Source organism: Carcharodon carcharias, chromosome 2 (assembly GCF_017639515.1).
Source record: "Carcharodon carcharias isolate sCarCar2 chromosome 2, sCarCar2.pri, whole genome shotgun sequence".
NCBI classification, from domain to species: Eukaryota; Metazoa; Chordata; class Chondrichthyes; order Lamniformes; family Lamnidae; genus Carcharodon; species Carcharodon carcharias.
Genome location: NC_054468.1, coordinates 1290311 through 1309653, shown reverse-complemented (window position 1 = coordinate 1309653; position 19343 = coordinate 1290311). Strand labels below are relative to the sequence as shown.

The window sequence follows — 19343 nt, the reverse complement described above, 5'->3', positions numbered from 1 at the left end:
CGTACCCACTGGTATTGTACCCCAGTGTTATACAGTGACAGACCTGTCCCCACTGGTACTGTACCCCAGTGTTAAACAGTGACAGACCTGTCCCCACCAGTACTGTACCCCACTGTTATACAGTGACAGACCTGTCCCCACTGGTACTGTACCCCAGTGTTATACAGTGACAGACCCATTCCCACTGATACTTTACCCCAGTGTTTTATAGTGACAGACCTGTCCCCACTGGTACTGTACCCCAGTGTTAAACAGTGACAGACCTGTCTCTACCAGTACTATACCCCAGTGTTATACAGTGACAGACCTGTCCCCACTGGTACTGTACCCCAGTGTTATACAGTGACAGACCTGTCCCCACTGGTACTTTACCCCAGTGTTATACAGTGACAGACCTGTCCCCACTGGTACTGTACCCCAGTGTTATACAGTGACAGACCAATCCCCACTGATACTTTACCCCAGTGTTTTATAGTGACAGACCTGTCCCCACTGGTACTGTACCCCAGTGTTATATAGAGACAGACCTGTCCCCACCAGTACTGTACCCCAGCGTTATACAGAGACAGACCTGTCCCCACTTGTATTCTCCCCCAGTGTTATACAGTGACAGACCTGTCCCCACCAGTACTGTACCCCAGTGTTATACAGCAACAGCCCTGTCCCAACTGGTACTGTACCCCAGTGTTATACAGTGACAGACCTGTCCCAACTGGTATTGTACCCCAGTGTTATACAGTGACAGACATATCCCCACCAGTACTGTACCCCAGTGTTATACAGCGACAGACCTGTCCCAACTGGTACTGTACCCCAGTGTTATACAGTGACAGACCTGTGCCCTCTGGTATTGTACCCCTGTGTTACAGAGTGACAGACCTGTCCCCACCAGTACAGTCCCCCAGTGTTATACAGTGAATGACTTGACACCACCATTACTATGCCCCAGTGTTATTCAGTGACAGACCTGTCCCCACCGGTATTTTACCCCAACGTTATACAGTGATAGACCTGTCCCCACCAGTGCTGTACCCCAATGTTATACAGTGACCAACCCATCCCCACTAATACTGTACCACATCGTTATACAGTGACAGACCTGACCCCTCCAGTACTGTACCGCAGCACTGAATTTCTTTGTTAAAACATCCTGAGTTTGGACGGGGAAATTCTCAAATTTTCCAGCTCCCTTCATATCGCAGGTAAGGTAATAATTTATCTGCATTACTCATTGTGGCTACTCTTCTATTTGCCTCTCATTTCAGCCTGTAATGTTGGGCCTGAATCAGGATTGGGTTTCCTCGCTGCACTGCTTCTCCCTGATGAATATCTCCCTGTGACTGGGTGACTGTCGCCTGTTAGAGCCCTGTATTGTGATCAGCATGTTCTCTGACCTGCATCCTCCTAACATCTGTTGACTTTGTTAAATACCCATCTCTGCTCAATCAACCCACCAATGGAATCTAATACTTGCTCAGTGACAGGAAGCCAAGGGTCATTGTTGATTGGTTGAGGTTGAATTGTGACTGAGACACTGGTTTTCAGTATCGCTCTGCATGGCTCAGTATCAGCTCCCTTGATGTTTCTGGTATATGTCAGTTATTGATATTTAAATATAAGGGGTATGATTATAAAGTTTGCCAATGATACAAGACTTTGCCATGTGGTTGATAGTGAGAAGAGTAGCTGAAGACTGCAGGAAAATAGCAATGATCTGGCCTGGCGGCACGCAAGTGGCAAATGGAATTCAATCCAGGATAGTGTGAAGTAATATATTTGGGGAGAGTAAATAGGGCAGAGGAATCAACAATATAGAGAGTGCTGAGAAGTGTAGGGAAACAGGTGGACGTTGGGATGATTGTCCACAGATTCTTAAAAGTAACAGGACAGGAAGATAAAGTGGTCAAGAAGGAATATGGGACACTTTCCTTTATTGGCCGAGGCTAAGTATAAGAGCAGGCAGGTTATGGTGGAGCTGTATAAAACACTAGTTAGACCGCAGCTACAGAACTGCATCCAGTTCTGGTCACCACATTACAGGGGGGATGTGATCGCATTGGAGTGGGTACAAAGGAAATTTACAAGGATGGTTTCAGGATTGGAGATTTCTAGTTACGATGAAAGATTGGATTGTTTTCTTTGGAACAGATGAGGCTGAAGGGAGATTTAATTGAGGTGTATAAAATTATGAGGTGCCCAGATAGATTGGATAGGAAAGACCCATATACCTTAGTGGAGATGCCAATAACAAGGGGGCAGGGATTTAAAGTAATTGCTGGAAGGGTTAATTGGGGAGTTGAAATGAAATGTTTTCACCCGGAAGGTGCTGGGGATCTGAACCTCATTCGCTCCCTGAAAGGTAGAGGCAAAAACCCTCATCATGGTTAAAACCTATCTGCATGTGCACTTGTGGTGCTGTAACCTACAGGAGTATGCAGCAATGTCTGCTCGGTAGGATTAGAATGGATAGCTGTTGCTTTTTATTCATTTATGGGATGTGGGCTTCGGTGGCTAGGTTAGCATTTATTGCCCATCCCTAGTTGCTCTTGAGAAGGTGGTGGTGAGATGCCTTCTTGAACCACTGCAGCCCATATGGTGTAGGTACACCCACAGTGCTGTTGGGAAGGGAGTTCCAGGATTTTGACCCAGTGACAGTGAAGGAACAGCGATATATTTCCAAGTCAGGATGGTGAGTGTCTTGGAGAGGAACTTCCAGATGGCGGTGTTCCCATGTGTCTGCTGCCCTTGTCTTTCTAGATTGTAGTGGCCTTGGGTTTGGAAGGTGCTGTCTAAGGGGCCTTGGTGAATTCCTGCAGTGCATCTTGTAGGTGGTACACACTGCTGCCACTGTGCGTTGGTGGTGGAGGGAGTGAATGTTTGTGGATGGGGTGCCAATCAAGTGGGTTGCTTTGTCCTGGACAGTGACAAGCTTCTTGAGTAATGTGGGAGCTGCCCTCATTCAGGCAAGTGGGGAGTATTCCATCACACTCCTGACTTGTGCCTTTTAGATGGTGGACAGGCTTTGGGGAGTCAGGAGGTGAGTTACTTGCTGTAGAATTCCTAGCCTCTGACCTTCTCCAGTAGCCACAGTATTTATATGGCTGGTCCAGTTCAGTTTTTGGTCAATGGTAACCCCCAGGATGTTGATAGTGGGAGATTCAGTGATGGTAATGCCATTGAACATCAAGGGGCGATGGTTGGATTCTCTCTTGTTGGGATAGTCATTGCTTGGCACTTGTGTGGCGTGAACATTACTTGCCAGTTGTCAGCCCAAGCCTGGATATTGTCCAGGACTTGCTGCATTTGGATATCGACTGCTTCAATACCTGAGGAGTTGTGAACGGTGTTGAACATTGTGCAATCATCAGCGAACATCCCCACTTCTGACCTTGTGATGGAACTAAGGTCATTGATGAAGCAGCTGAAGATGATTGGGCCGAGGACACTACCCTGAGGAACTCCTGCAGTGATGTCCTGCAGCTGAGATGACTATCCTCCAACAACCACAACTATCTTCCTTTGTTGTAGGTATGACTCTAACCAGTGGAGAGTTTTCCCCCTGATTCCCATTGACTCCAGTTTTGCTCGGTCTCCTTGATGCCACACTCGGTCAAATGCTGCCTTAATGTCAAGGGCAGTCACTCTCATGCTCGATACAGGCATAATGGGCCGAATGGCATCCGTCTGTGGGCCAGGATTTCAGATCAGTGGGGAAGCGTCGGTGTTCTCCACTGACTATTTGAATGTACACCGTTACCTTTTTATGTTCGAGCAGTTGGGATGTCCTCTCCCAGATACAGTTTGGAGGAATCTGCAAAGGAATTCTGCGGGGCGAGGGTGGGTTTGGGAGGGGGTGAGGGTGAAGGGGAATGAGGAGGAGCAGATGGAGGTTGTTGGAGGAATACATACACCTTAAGGTCCAGCATGCTCCAGTGTTCTGCTCGGTGCTGCATTTAAGTGTTTACAGGTGGTTACGAGGCTAAACTGAAAGCCACCCTCAACCCGCCCAGCACCCCCTCCCCTGCCCAGCACCCATCCCTCACCACCCCCATCCCCCTCAAACCCCCCCACCCCCCACGCCCCCCAACACCCACCCCACTCCCCCTCAAACCCCCCCCACACCCCCAATACCCCCCCACACCCCCAACAACCATCCACTCCCAACACTCCCCCTCAACCCCCCACAGCCCCAACCCCCCAACCCACCCCACCCCCACAACACTCCCCCACCCCCCCACACCCCACCACCCCCAACACCCCTCTACCCCTCAACACTCCCCCCCTAAGCCCCACCCCCCCAACACCCATCCACGCCCCACGCCCCCAACACCCCCCTCAAACCCCACCCCCAACACTCCCCCCCACCCCCCCAACACTCCCCCCACACCCCCTCCACACCCACCTGCTCCAACATCCTCCCACAGCCCCACCCCCAACACTCTCCCCAACACCCCCCCACCCCCCCACACCCCACCACCCCCAACACCCCTCTACCCCTCAACACTCCCCCCTACGCCCCACCCCACCAACACCCATCCACGCCCCACGCCCCCAACACCCCCCTCAAACCCCACCCCCAACACTCCCCCCCACCCCCCCAACACTCCCCCCACACCCCCTCCACACCCACCTGCTCCAACATCCTCCCACAGCCCCACCCCCAACACTCTCCCCAACACCCCCCCACACCCTCCAACACTCCCCCCACCCCCCACACCCTCCAACACTGCCCCCCACCCCCCCAACACTACCCCACCCCCCAACCCACCCCTCCCAACACTGCTGAAGGGTCATTCGGACTCGAAACGTCAATTGTGTTCCTCTCCGCAGATGCTGCCAGACCTGCTGAGTTTTTCCAGGTATTTTTGTTTTTAGTTTCAGAAGGTTCCAGCCACTGTTTAATTCAGTTGCACAAGCTTTGGGATTCAGCTCCGATAAACAGACTAAAGAGCAACTTACCAATGGCAGAATAGTGAGCTTCAAAGCCGGTGAAACGCTCCTCGTTGGAAAAGTCTGTCTTGAATGTGACAGTCATGGTATTGCTGTTAGTCAGGACAAACTCTCGGCCTGGGATTTGCTCAGTGTCAGTACTCTCTCTACCACAGAATGTTTCCAGCAAATCATCATCAGACGAGACCTAGAATCAAAATACAGATTTAACCAGCTGAGGAATGGAAAGATCCCACTGCACCTCCTCGGGTTTCGACCCCTCAAGCGTCTTGTTCACCCAAAAACAATTTCTCCCCATCACCTTTTAGAACAAGATAACCTGGATCACTCTACCACAACCCACATTCTCTGTCTAAATGAAATATCTTCTGTCTTTCTCTCCTCAGTTGAATCAACACCGGCCATTTCCAGAGCCTGGAATGTGTCAAACAACAAAATATAGCAGCTTCCGAACGCAGAACTGCGACAGAGACTGAGAACAGCAAGACACGGGCAGTGGCTCAGTGAGAAAGTTAGCGCCTTGTGAGATGAATTGCTTTTAAGAAAACTGTGATGAAATGAGGTTAATTTTGGCCCCATTACAAGAACCACTTTTGGATTGATCCACAGTGCTTCCCCTTCTTCCTGATGGCTTTGTTCAAATATTCATGGCTTATTTCAGAGCTGATCCATGCGGCTGATGGGATCAAAAAGATTTCTCAAGCCCTTCCACAGACTACATCATCTTCATTCAGCTCAGTCCAGGGGAGAAGGTGAGGGTTGGGAGGGTCAAATAGACTTCAGAACCCCTGGATTAGAAAGGGAGAGAATCAGTGAGGATCCTACTCATGATCAGCATCCTGTACTTCCAACTGTTTCCTCAATTAGGTTCAACTGTGATGAGCTCCATGCTTGCGTGTCCAGAATACACTGTCCAGGATCAGATGTGAACAGTGGCCACTTGGTGCTCAGTTCCAAGTCACCATCATGACCATATCCATCACAACGATGTCCATCACAGCCATTTCCATCACATCCGTATCTATCATAGCCGTATCTATCACGGCTATATCCATCATGGTCGTATCCATCATGACCGTGTCCACCCTATCCATCATGACTGTATCCATCATGGCTGTATCCACTGTATCCATCATGGTCTATCCATCACAACCGTATCCACTGTATCCATCATGGCTGTATCCATCACGGCCGTATCCATCACGGCCGTATCCATCACAACTGTATCCACTGTATCCATCACGGCCTATCCATCACAACCGTATCCACTGTATCCATCATGACCCTATCCATCACAGCCATATCCATCACGGCCGTATCCATCGCGGCCGTATCCATCACGGCCATATCCATCATGACCGTATCCATCACGACCATATCCATCACGTCTGTATCCATCATGGCCATATCCATCACGACCGTATCCATCACAGCTGTATCCATCACAACCTTATCCACTGTATCCATCACGACCATATCCATCATGACCGTATCCATCACAGTTGTATCCATCACAGCCATATCCATCGTGACCGTATCCATCGTGACCATATCCCAGTGAATAAAACGAGTTGACATAACGTCTGCCCATTTAATAAAAACATGGCTGATTCCTGACATCAATTCAACTTTCCCACCACATTCCCATTTAGTTTGATTCCCTCGGTTCCAAAAATTTAACGAGCTTAATCTTGAATAATCTCAACCACTGAGCATCCACACTGCACTGGGTAGAGAATTCCAACTATTCCCAACCCTCTGAGTGAAGAAATTCCTCTTCATCTCCATTCAAAATAGCAACACCTTATCCTAAGACTGTGGCTCTTGGATCAAGACACTCAGCCACAGAAACATCCTTTCACTTTCTACCCATTCAAATCCTCTCAAAAGACATTTTTTGAACTTCTGTTTATGTTTGTTCGCAGTGATGTGAGAATTGCCTGCTAAACCAGCAATAATTGTCCATCCCTAGTTGCCCTTGAGAAGATGGTGGTGAGTTGCCTTCTTGAACTGCTGCGGTCCATGTGGTATAGGTACACCCACAGTGCTGTTAGGGAGCGAGTTCCAGGGTTTTGACCCAACGACAGTGAAGGAACGGCGATATATTTCCATGTCAGGATGGTGAGTGGCTTGGAGGGGAACTTCCAGGTGATATTTTCATGTATTTGCTGCCCTTGGCCTTCTAGATAGTAGAGATCGTGGGTATGGAATGTGCTGTTGAAGGAGCCTTGGTGAGTTCTTGCAGTGCATCTTGTAGATGGTACACACTGCTGCTACTGCACGTCGGTGGTGGAGGGAGTGAATGTTTGTGGATGTGGTGCCAATCAAGTGGACTGCTTTGTCCTGGACAGTGTCAAGCTTCTTGTGTTGTTGGAGCTGCACTCATCCAGGCAAGTGGGGAGTATTCCATCACACTCCTGACTTGTTTCTTGTAGATGGTGGACAGGCTTTGGGGAGTCAGGAGGTGAGTTACTCTCCACAGGATTGCCATCCTCTGACCTGCTCCTGTAGCCACAGTATTTATATGGCTAGTCCAGTTCAGCTTCTGGTCAATGGTAACTCCCAGGCTGTTGTTAGTCAGGGATTCAGCTATGGTAATGCCATTGAATGTGAAGGGGCGATGGTTAGATTCTCTCTTGTTGCAAATGGCCATTACAGAATTATGGACTGGGATAAGATCATATGAAATAGGAGTAGGCCATCAGTCCTGCTTTATCATTCAATCAACATGCTAGGGGTTACCATTGACCAGAAACTGACTAGCCATATAAATTTGACTGGCCTGTAGTTGCTGAGCTTATCTTAATATCCTTTTTTTGAGCAAGGGTGTAACATTTTCAATTCTCCAGGACGCTGGAGCCACCCATGTATCTAAGATGGATTTGAAGGTTATGGCCAGTGCCTCCACAGTTTCCACCTTTACATCCCTCAGTATCCTTGCATCATCCAGTCCTGGTGACTTTAAGTGTAACCAGCCTATCTAACACCTCCTCTTCATCAACTTTTAATCCATCCAGTTTCTCAACTATCACATCTTTCATGATGATTTTGGCAGCATCTTCTTCCTTGGTAAAGCCAGATACAAAGTACCCAATTAATACCTTAAACTCTCCCTCTGCTTCAGATCCTATTTTAAATCCTTAATTGGCCTTACTCCTCCTCTTGCTACCCTTTTACTATTTTTATAGAAAACTTTTGGTTATCCTTTTATGTTAGCCGCAAATCTTTTCTCATACTCTCTCTTTGATTCTATTACTACTTTGTTCACTTCCCCTCTGAACTTTCTACATACAGTTTGTATTATCCACCTGACATTTGTCTTTTTATCTGCTTCATCTTACTCTCCATCTCTTTGATCATCCAGGGAGCTCTGGCTTTGTTTGTCTCACCTTTCCTCTTATGGGAATGTACCATGGGAATGGGCCATGGGAATGTACAGTGGGGATGTACCATGGGGATGTACCATGGGAATGCACAGTGGGAATATACTGTGGGGATGTGCCATGGGAATGTACAGTGGAGATGTACCATGGGGATGTACCATGGGAATGTACAGTGGGAATGTACAGTGGGAATGTACCATGGGAATGTACAGTGGAGATGTACCATGGGGATGTACCATGGGAATGTACAGTGGGAATGTACAGTGGGAATGTACCATGGGAATGTACAGTGGGAATGTACAGTGGGGATGTGCCATGGGAATGTACAGTGGGGATGTAAGGTGGGGATGTACAGTGGGGATGTACCATGGGAATGTACCATGGGAATGTACAGTGGGAATGTACTGTGGGGATGTGCCATGGGAATGTACAGTGGGGATGTACCATGGAGATGTACCATGGGAATGTACAGTGGGGATGTACCATGGGAATGTACAGTGGGGATGTGCCATGGGGATGTACAGTGGGGATGTACAGTGGGGATGTACCATGGGGATGTACCATGGGGATGTACAGTGGGGATGTAACATAAGAATGTACAGTCGGGATGTAAGGTGGGGATGGACAGTGGGGATGTACCATGGGAATGTACAATGGGGATGTACCATGGGGATGTACAGTGGGGATGTAAGGTGGGGATGTGCCATGGGAATGTACAGTGGGGATGTAAGGTGGGGATGTACAGTGGGGATATACCATGGGAATGTACAGTGGGGATGTACCATGGGGATGTACCATGGGAATGTACAGTGGGGATGTACCATGGGGATGTACAGTGGGGATGTACCATGAGGATGAACAGTGGGGATGTAAGGTGGGGATGTACAGTGGGGATGTACCATGGGGATGTACAGTGGGGATGTACCGTGAGGATGAACAGTGGGGATGTACCATGGGGATGTACAGTGGGGATGTACCTAGGCTGTACACGAACCAGCTCCTCTTTGTAGGCAGCAAATTGTTCAATTACAGATTTCCCTGCCAATCTTTGATTCCAATTTGCTTGGGCCAGAGCTGTTCTCACCCCATTAATTTTGGCCCTCACCCAGTGAATAATTGTTCACCCAGGATCTCTCCTTGTCCATTGCTGAAGTCAACCTAATGGTACTATGATCACTGTCCCTGTTTGTAAAAACAATAATCCGGAACAACATTAATGCTTAGATAGAGAAATTGGGCTGAGTAAAGAATACCGGCATGGATTTGTGAAGGGAAAGTCATGTCTAACTAACTTGATTGAGTTTTTTGATGAGGTAGCAGAAAGGGTTGATGAGGGTAATGAGTTGATGTGGTGTATGTGGACTTACAAAAAAAAACACCCAAGATACTTCACAGGGATGGACTTCAAAAAAATTTGACACTGAGCCAAATAAAGAGGTATTAGGAAATGCATCCAAAAGCTTGGTCAAAGAGGAAGATTCTAATGACCATCTTAAAGGAGGGGAGAAAGAAAGAAGAGAGACAAATTTTCATTTGTGTAGCATCTTACACCACCACAGGATGTCTCAAAGCGTTTTACAGTCAATGAGCAACCTTTTGAAGTGTAGTCACTGTGCTAATGTAGGAAACCTAGCGGCCAATTTTCACACTGTAAGATCCCAGAAACATCACTGTGCTCTTCATCAGATAACCTGATTTTTGTTATGTTCATTGTGGCAAAATGACCCTCCGACCGTGCAGCACCCCTTCAGTACTGACCTTCCCACTGTGCAGCATTCCCTCAGCACTGACCCTCTGGCAGTGCAGCACTCCCTCAGCACTGATCCTCTGGCAGTGCAGCACTCCCTCATTACTGACCCTCTGGCAGTGCAGCACTCCCTCATTACTGACCCTCTGGCAGTGCAGCACTCCCTCAGCACTGACCCTCTGACAGTGCAGCACGCCCTCAGTACTGATCCTCTGACAGTGCAGCATTCCTTCAGTACTGACCCTCTGACAGTGCAGCACTCCCTCAGTACTGACCCTCTGGCAGTGCAGCACTCCCTCAGTACTGACCCTCTGACAGTGCGGCATTCCCTCATTACTGACCCTCTGGCAGTGCAGCACTCCCTCAGCACTGACCCTCTGACAGTGCAGCACTCCCTCAGTACTGACCCTCTGGCAGTGTAGCACTCCCTCAGCACTGACCTTCTGACAGTGCAGCATTCCTTCAGTACTGACCCTCTGACAGTGCAGCACTCCCTCAGTACTGACCCTCTGGCAGTGCAGCACTCCCTCAGCACTCACCCTCTGACAGTGCAGCATTCCCTCAGTACTGACCCTCTGACAGTGCAGCACTCTCTCAGTACTGATCCTCTGGCAGTGCAGCACTCCCTCAGTACTGACCTTCCCACTGTGCAGCATTCCCTCATTAGTAGGAAGTAGGAAGAAACTTAAGCAAGGAGTCGGGAGGACTAAAAGGGGTCATGAAAAGTCACTGGCAACCAGGATTAAGGAAAATCCTTAATGTAGGAAACCTAGCAGCCAATTTTCACACTGTAAGACCCCAGAAACATCACTGTGCTCTTCATCAGATAACTTGATTTTTGTTATGTTCATTGTGGCAAAATGACCCTCCGACCGTGCAGCACCCCCTCAGTACTGACCTTCCCACTGTGCAGCATTCCCTCAGCACTGACCCTCTGGCAGTGCAGCACTCCCTCAGCACTCACCCTCTGACAGTGCAGCACTCTCTCAGTACTGACCCTCTGGCAGTGCAGCACTCCCTCAGTACCGACCCTCTGGCAATGTAGCACTCCCTCAGTACTGACCTTCCCACTGTGCAGCATTCCCTCATTAGTAGGAAGTAGGAAGAAACTTAAGCAAGGAGTCGGGAGGACTAAAAGGGGTCATGAAAAGTCACTGGCAACCAGGATTAAGGAAAATCCCAAGGCCTTTTATACATATGTTAAAAGCAAGAGGGTAGCCAGGGAAAGGGTAGGCCCACTCAGGGACAGAGGTGGGAATCTGTGTGTGGAGCCAGAAGAAATGGGAGAGATACTAAATGAGTACTTCTCATCAGTATTCACCAAAGAGAAGTACTTAGTGGTCGATTTGTCTAGGGAAGAGTGTATACATAGCCTGCATCATGTTCAGAACAAAAAAGAGGAGGTGTTAGGTATGTTGAAGAATATTAAGGTGGATAAGTCCCCAGGGCCAGATGGGATCTACCCCAGAGTATTGAGGGAGGCAAGGGAGGAGATTGCTGGGGCCTTGACAGAAATCTTTGTATCCTCACTGGCTACGGGTGAGGTCCCAGAGGACTGGAGAATGGCCATTGTTGTTCCATTGTTTAAGAAGGGTAGCAGGGATAATCCAGGAAATTACAGGCTGGTGAGCCTTACGTCAGTGGTAAGGAAATTATTGGAGAAGATTCTTCGTGACAGGATTTACTACCATTTGGAAGCAAATGGGCATATTAGTGAGAGGCACCTTGGTTTTGTGAAGGGGAGGTCGTGTCTCATGAACTTGATCGAGTTTTTCGAGGAAGTGACAAAGATGATCAATGATGGAAGGGCAGTGGATGTTATATACATGGATTTCAGTAAGGCCTTTGACAAGGTCCCTCATGGCAGACTGGTACAGAAGGTAAAGTCACACAGGATCAGAGATGAGCTGGCAAGGTGGATACAGAATTGGCTTGGTCATAGAAGACAGAGGTTAGCAGTGGAAGGGTGCTTTTCTGAATGGAGAGCTGTGACTAGTGGAGTTCCGCAGGGATCAGCGCTGGGACCTTTGCTGTTTGTAGTGTACATAAATGATTTGGAGAAAAATGTACTTGGGCTAATTAGTAAGTTTGCAGACGACACTAAGGTTGGAGGAGTTGCAGATAGTGAAGGGGATTGTCAAAGGATACAACGGGATATAGATTGGTTGGAGACTTGGGCGGAGAAATGGCAGATGGAGTTTAATCTGGACAAATGCGAGGTAATGCATTTTGGAAGGTCTAATACAGGCAGGAGTTAGACAGTAAATGGCAGAACCCTTAAGTGCATCGACGGGCAGAGGGATCTGGGTGTACAGGTCCACAGGTCACTGAAAGTGGCAACGCAGGTGGATAAGGTAGTCAGGAAGGCATATGGAATGCTTGCCTTCATTGGCAGGGGTATTGAGTATAAAAGCTGGGAAGTCATGCTGCAGCTGTATAGAACCTTGGTTAGGCCACACTTGGAATATTGCGTGCAATTCTGGTCACCACATTACCAGAAGGATATGGAGGCATTGCAGAGGGTGCAGGGGAGGTTTACCAGGATGCTGCCTGGTCTGGAGGTTATTAGCTATGAGGAGAGGTTGGAGAAACTCGGATTGTTCTCACTAGAGCGACAGAGATTGAGGGGCGACTTGAAAGAAGTTTACAAAATTATGAGTGGCATGGACAGAGTAGATAGTCAGAAGCTTTTTCCCAGGGTGGAAGAGTCAATTACTAGGGGACATAGATTTAATGTGAGAGGAGAAAGCTTTAGTGGAGATATGCGGGGCAAGTTTTTTACACAGATGGTAGTGAGTGTCTGGAATTCGCTGCCAGAGGAGGTGGTGGAAGCAGGTACGATAGTGGTGTTTAAGAGGCAGCTTGACAAATACATGAATAGGATGGGAATAGAGGGATACGGACCACGGAAGTGCACAATGTTTTAGTTGACGGGCAATATGATCAGCGCAGGCTTGGAGGGCCGAAGGGCCTGTTCCTGTGCTGTACTTTTCTTTGTTCCTTATTATTGACCCTCTGGCAGTGCAGCACTCCTTCAGTTCTGACCCTCTGACAGTGCGGCACTCCCTCAGTACTGACCCTCTGACAGTGCAGCAATCCCTCAGTACTGACCTTCCGATTGTGCAACACTCCCTCAGTACTGACCTTCTGACAGTGCAGCACTCCCTCACTATTAACCCTCTGACTCTGCAGCACTCCCTCAATATAACAGAATCACAGAATCTTAAGTAGGAGGTCATTCGGCCCACTGTGTCTGCATTGGCTCTCCAAATGAACATTATGACCTAGTGCCATTTGCCTACCTTTTCCCCGTACCTTTGCATATTGTTTCTATTCAAATAATTATCTAATGTCCTCTTGAACGTCTTGATTGAACCTGCCTCCACCATACTTCCAGGCAGACCCGAACCACTCACTGTGAGAAAAAGGTATTTCTCACATCACATTTACTTCTTTTGCAGATCACTTTTAATCTGTGCCCTCTCGTTCTTGATCCCTTTATGAGTGGGAACAGCTTCTCCCTGTCTACTCTGTCCAGCCCCCTCATGATCAAATCTCCTCTTAGCCTTCTTCTCTCCAAGGAGAACAGTTCCATCCTCTCCAATCATCCTCATAGCTGAAGTTTCTCATCCCTGGGACCATTCTTGTAAACCTCTTCTGCACTCTCTCCAACGTGTTCACATCCTTCTTATAATATGGTGCCGAGAACTGTCCACAATATTCCGGCTGAGGTCTAACAAGTGTCTTATATAAACTCAGCATAGCCTTCCTGCTCTTACACTCTATGCCCCTATTAATAAAGCCCAGGATACTATATACTTTATTGACTTCTCTCTCCACCTTTCCTGCCACCTTCAATGATCTATGCACGTGAACACCCAGGTACAAAACCCCAACCTCACACTCAAACCCCCAACCTCACACTCAAAACCCAACCTCACACTCGAACCCCCAACCGCACACTCGAACCCCCAACCGCACAATCAAAACCCCAAACTCATACCCTTGCTCCTGCACCCCCTTCCAAATTTCACCCCTTATTTTATTCTGTCTGTCCATGTTCATCCTACCAAAATGCATTACTTCACACTTCTCCACATTGAACTTCATCTGCCACCTATCTGCCCACTCCACCCAACTTGTCTATGTCCTCTTGAAGTTCCACACTGTCCTCCTTGCAGTTCACAACACTCCTAAGCTTCGTATCATCTGCAAACTTTGAAATTGTCCCCTGCACACCAAGGTCTAGATCATTAATATATATCAGAAAAGGCAAGGGTCCCAATACTGACCCCTGGGGAACTCCACTACAAACCTTCCTCCAGCCTGAAAAATACCCATTAACCATTACTCTCTGTTTCCTATGTTCGAGCTCATTTTGTACCAGTGTTGCTAGTGTCCCTTTTATTCCATGAGCAATAACTTTTCTCACAAGTCACTTGTGTGGTACTGTCTCTCCAACCGTGCAGTTCAGTGTAGGAGTTGTGGGGCAGGAGGCTGGGTTGGTTGAGGGGGCAAGAGGGCTGAATTGGCTTCTGGGGGTGTGAGGAGTCTGGGTTGGTTGAGGTGTGGGGTGCAGAGGATGGGTTAGGCTGGGGATTTGGAGGAAGTTGTGTTGGTTGGGGGAATGAGGAGGCAGAGTTGGTTGGGGTGGGGGGAGTGAGGAGGCTGTGTTGAGGTGGGGGGGTGAGGAGGTTGTGTTGGGGTGGGGGGGTAAGGCGACAGTGTTGGGGTGGGGGTGGGGGGGGGTTGCTGAAGAGGAGGGAGGCTGGTATGTGGTGAGGGGGGAGGTGCCAGCAGACCAGGTAATACCAATAGATGAGATGAAGTTGGGGGTTCAAGCGTGAGGTTGGGTTTCGAGTGTGAGGTTGGGGTTTTGAGTGTGAGGTTGGGATTTTGAGTGTGAGGTTGGGGTTTTGAGTGTGCGGTTGGGGGTTCGAGTGTGCGGTTGGGATTTTGAGTGTGAGGTTGGGGTTTTGAGTGTGAGGTTGGGGTTTCGAGTGTGAGGTTGGGGTTTCGAGTGTGCGGTTGAGTTTCGAGTGTGAGATTGGGCTTTCGAGTGTGAGGTTGGGGTTTTGAGTGTGAGGTTGGGGTTTCGAGTGTGAGGTTGGGGTTTCGAGTGTGCGGTTGAGTTTCGAGTGTGAGATTGGGCTTTCGAGTGTGAGGTTGGGGTTTCGAGTGTGCGGTTGAGTTTCGAGCGTGAGATTGGGCTTTCGAGTGTGAGGTTGGGGTTTCGAATGTGCGGTTGGGCTTTCGAGTGTGCGGTTGAGTTTCGACTGTGAGATTGGGCTTTCGAGCGTGAGGTTGGGGTTTCGAGTGTGAGGTTGGGCTTTCGAGTGTGAGGTTGGGGTTTCGAGTGTGCGGTTGGGCTTTCGAGTGTGCGGTTGAGTTTCGAGTGTGAGATTGGGCTTTCGAGTGTGAGGTTGGGGTTTTGAGTGTGAGGTTGGGGTTTCGAGTGTGAGGTTGGGGTTTCGAGTGTGCGGTTGAGTTTCGAGTGTGAGATTGGGCTTTCGAGTGTGAGGTTGGGGTTTCGAGTGTGCGGTTGAGTTTCGAGTGTGAGATTGGGCTTTTGAGTGTGAGGTTGGGGTTTCGAGTGTGCGGTTGGGCTTTCGAGTGTGCGGTTGAGTTTCGACTGTGAGATTGGGCTTTCGAGCGTGAGGTTGGGGTTTCGAGTGTGAGGTTGGGCTTTCGAGCATGAGGTTGGGTTTCGAGTGTGAGGTTGGTTTTTGGATGGACTTTGCTAATTGTTTACTTGAATTTCAAACTTTTCAGTAAATACATCCTGGCTGCAAGAGATCAAAGAGTGGGCCCAGTCATCAGCCCAGCATTGCATATGTATAATTAACATATAATGGCTAGGCTGTACCTGTTCTGGGAGTGTTTGATGGGGACAGTGTAGCGGGAGCTTTACTCTGTATCTAACCCCGTGCTGTACCTGTCCTGGGAGTGTTTGATGGGGACGGTGTAGAGGGAGCTTTACTCTGTATCTAACCCCGTACTGTACCCGTCCTGGGAGTGTTTGATGGGGACAGTGTAGAGGGAGCTTTACTCTGTATCTAACCCCGTGCTGTACCTGTCCTGGGAGTGTTTGATGGGGACGGTGTAGAGGGAGATTTACTCTGTATCTAACCCTGTGCTGTACCAGTCCTGGGAGTGTTTGATGTGGACAGTGTAGAGGAAGATTTACTCTGTATCTAACCCCGTGCTGTACCTGTCCTGGGAGTGTTTGATGTGGACAGTGTAGAGGAAGATTTACTCTGTATCTAACCCCGTGCTGTACCTGTCCTGGGAGTGTTTGGTGGGGACAGTGTAGAGGGAGCTTTACTCTGTATCTAACCCCGTGCTGTACCTGTCCTGGGAGTGTTTGATGGGGACGGTGTAGAGGGAGCTTTACACTGTATCTAACCCCGTGCTGTACCTGTCCTGGGAGTGTTTGATGGGGACGGTGTAGAGGGAGCTTTACTCTGTATCTAACCCCGTGCTGTACCTGTCCTGGGAGTGTTTGATGGGGACAGTGTAGAGGGAGCTTTACTCTGTATCTAATCCCGTGCTGTACCTGTCCTGGGAGTGTTTGATGGGGACAGTGTAGAGGGAGATTTACTCTGTATCTAACCCCATGCTGTACCTGTCCTGGGAGTGTTTGATGGGGACAGTGTAGAGGGAGCTTTACTCTGTATCTAACCCCGTGCTGTACCTGTCCTGGGAGTGTTTAATCATTGATACATAGAAAATACATAGAAACTGGGAGCAGGAGTAGGCCATTCGGCCCTTCGAGCCTGCTCCACCATTCATCATGATCATTGCTGATCATCCAACTCAATAGCCTTCTCCCGCTTTCTCCCCATATCCTTTGATCCCTTTCACCCCAAGAGCTATATCTAACTCCTCCATGAAAGCATGCAACGTTTTGCTTTCAACTACTTTCTGTGGTAACGAATTCCACAGGCTCACCACTCTCTGGTTAAAGGGATTTCTCCTCATCTCCGTCCTAAATGGTCTACCTCATATCCTCAGACTGTGACCCCTGGTTCTGGACTCCCCCAGCATTGGGAACATCCTTCCTGCATCTACCCTGTCTAGTCCTGTTAGAATTTTATAGGCTTCTATTCAATCCCCCCTCATTGTTCTGAACTCCAGCGAATGTAATCCTAATCGACTCAATCTCTCCTGATATGTCAGTCCCGCCATCCCAGGAATCAGTCAGGTAAACCTTTGCTGCACTCCCTCTATAGCAAGTACATCCTTCCTCAGATAAGGAGACCAAAACTGCACACAATATTCCAGGTGTGGTCTCACCAAGGCCCTGTACAATTGCAGCAAGACATCCCTGCTCCTGTACTCGAATCCTCTGGCTATGAAGGCCAACATACCATTTGCCTTCTTTACCGCCTGCTGCACCTGCATGCTTACCTTCAGTGACTGGTGTACAAGTACACCCAGGTCTCGTTGCCCATTCCCCTCACTCAATTTATAGCCATTCAGATAATAATCTGCCTTCCTGTTTTTGCTACCAAATTGGATAACCTCACATTTATCCACATTATACTGCATCTGCCATGCATTTGCCCACTCATTCAGTTTGTCCAAATCACACTGAAGCATCCCTGCATCCTCCTCACAGCTCACCCTCCCACCCAGCTTTGTGTCATCTGCAAATGTGGAGATAGTACATTTAGTTCCCTCCTCTAAATCATTAATATATATTGTGAATAGCCGGGTTCCCAGCACCGATCCCAGCGCTACCCCACCAGTCACTGCCTGCCATTCGGAAAAAGACCCATTTATTCCTACTCTTTGTTTCCTGTCTGCCAACCAGTTTTCTATCCATCTCAATACACTACCCCCAATCCCATGCGTTTTAATTTTACATGCCAATCACTTTTGTGGGATGTTGTCAAAAGCCTTCTGAAAGTCCAAATATACCACATCCACTGGCTCCACCTCATCGACTCTACTAGTTACATCCTCGAAAAAATCCAGTAGATTTGTCAAGTATGATTTCCCTTTCGTAAATCCATGCTGACTCTGTCCGACTCTGCTACTGTTTTCCAAGTATTCAGCTATTAAATGTTTTTTAATGGACTCTAGAATTTTCCGCACTACCGACGTCAGGCTGACTTGTCTATAATTCCCTGTTTTCTCTACCTCCCTTTTTAAATAGTGGGGTTACATTAGCTGCCCTCCAATCTGTAGGAACTGTTCCAGAGTCTTTCAAATCTCAGAAGATGACCATCAATGCATCCACTATTTCTAGGGCCACTTCCTTAAGTACTCTGGGATGTAGAATGTCAGGCCCTGGGGATTTATCGGCCTTCAATCCCATCAATTTCCCCAACACCATTTCCCTACTAATACTGATTTCTTTCAGTTCCTCCCTCTCACTAAACCCTGTGTTTCCTAATATTTCTGGTACGTTATTTCTGTCCTCCTTTGTGAAGACAGAACCAAAGTATGTATTTAGTTGGTCAGCCATTTCTTTGTTCCCCATTATAAATTCCCCTGTTTCTGACTGTAAGGGAACTGCATTTGTCTTCACTAATCCTTTTCTCTTCATATACCTCTAGAAACTTTTACAGCCAGTTTTTATGTTCCCCACAAGCTTACTCTCGTACTCTATTTTCTCTTTCTTAATCAATCCCTTAGTCCTCATTTGCTGAATTCTAAACTGCTCCCATTCCTCAGGTCAGTTGTTTTTTTTTTAGCCAATTTGTATGCCTCTTCCTTGGATTGAATTTCCCTTGTAAGCCATGGTTTGGCCATCTTTCCTGTTTTACTTTTATGCGGAATAAACAATTGTTGCAGTTCACCCATGCATTCTTTGAATGTTTGCACATTGCCTATCCACCATCATCCTTTTAAGTAACATTTCCCAATCCATCATAGCCAACTCGCACCTCATACCCTTGCAGTTCCCTTTATATATGTTCAGGAACCTCATTTCGGTTTCAACTTCTTCACTCTCCATCTTAGTGGGCAATTCTATCATTTTATGGTCACTCTTCACCAAGGGACCCTGTGCAACAAGATTGTGAATTAATCCTTTCTCATTGCACAATATCCACTCCAGGATAGCCTGCTCTCTAGTCAGTTCCTCAACGTATTGGCCTAAAAAAACCATAGAACCATAGAACACTACAGCACAGAAAACAGGCCATTTGGCCCTTCTAGTCTGTGCTGAAATATTATTCCGCTAGTCCCATTGACCTGCACCTAGTCCATAACCCTTCAGACCTCTCCCATTCATGTATCTATCTAACTTATTC

At 48.0% G+C, this 19343-nt stretch overlaps 1 protein-coding gene across 7 annotated transcripts in view; it reads right to left on the bottom strand.

The window, feature by feature from the left end:
* masp1 (MBL associated serine protease 1) overlaps window positions 1-19343 on the bottom strand; it is a 689839-nt gene that overhangs the window by 613741 nt on the left and 56755 nt on the right. For all 7 annotated transcript variants that reach the window (XR_005945544.1, XM_041208619.1, XM_041208629.1 and 4 more), the window contains exon 3: window positions 4960-5137. Coding sequence is in view for 6 of the 7 variants with exons in the window: in XM_041208619.1 (XP_041064553.1) it covers window positions 4960-5137 (178 nt within the window). In the remaining variant the exon portion in view is untranslated. The remainder of the gene's footprint in view (window positions 1-4959; window positions 5138-19343) is intronic.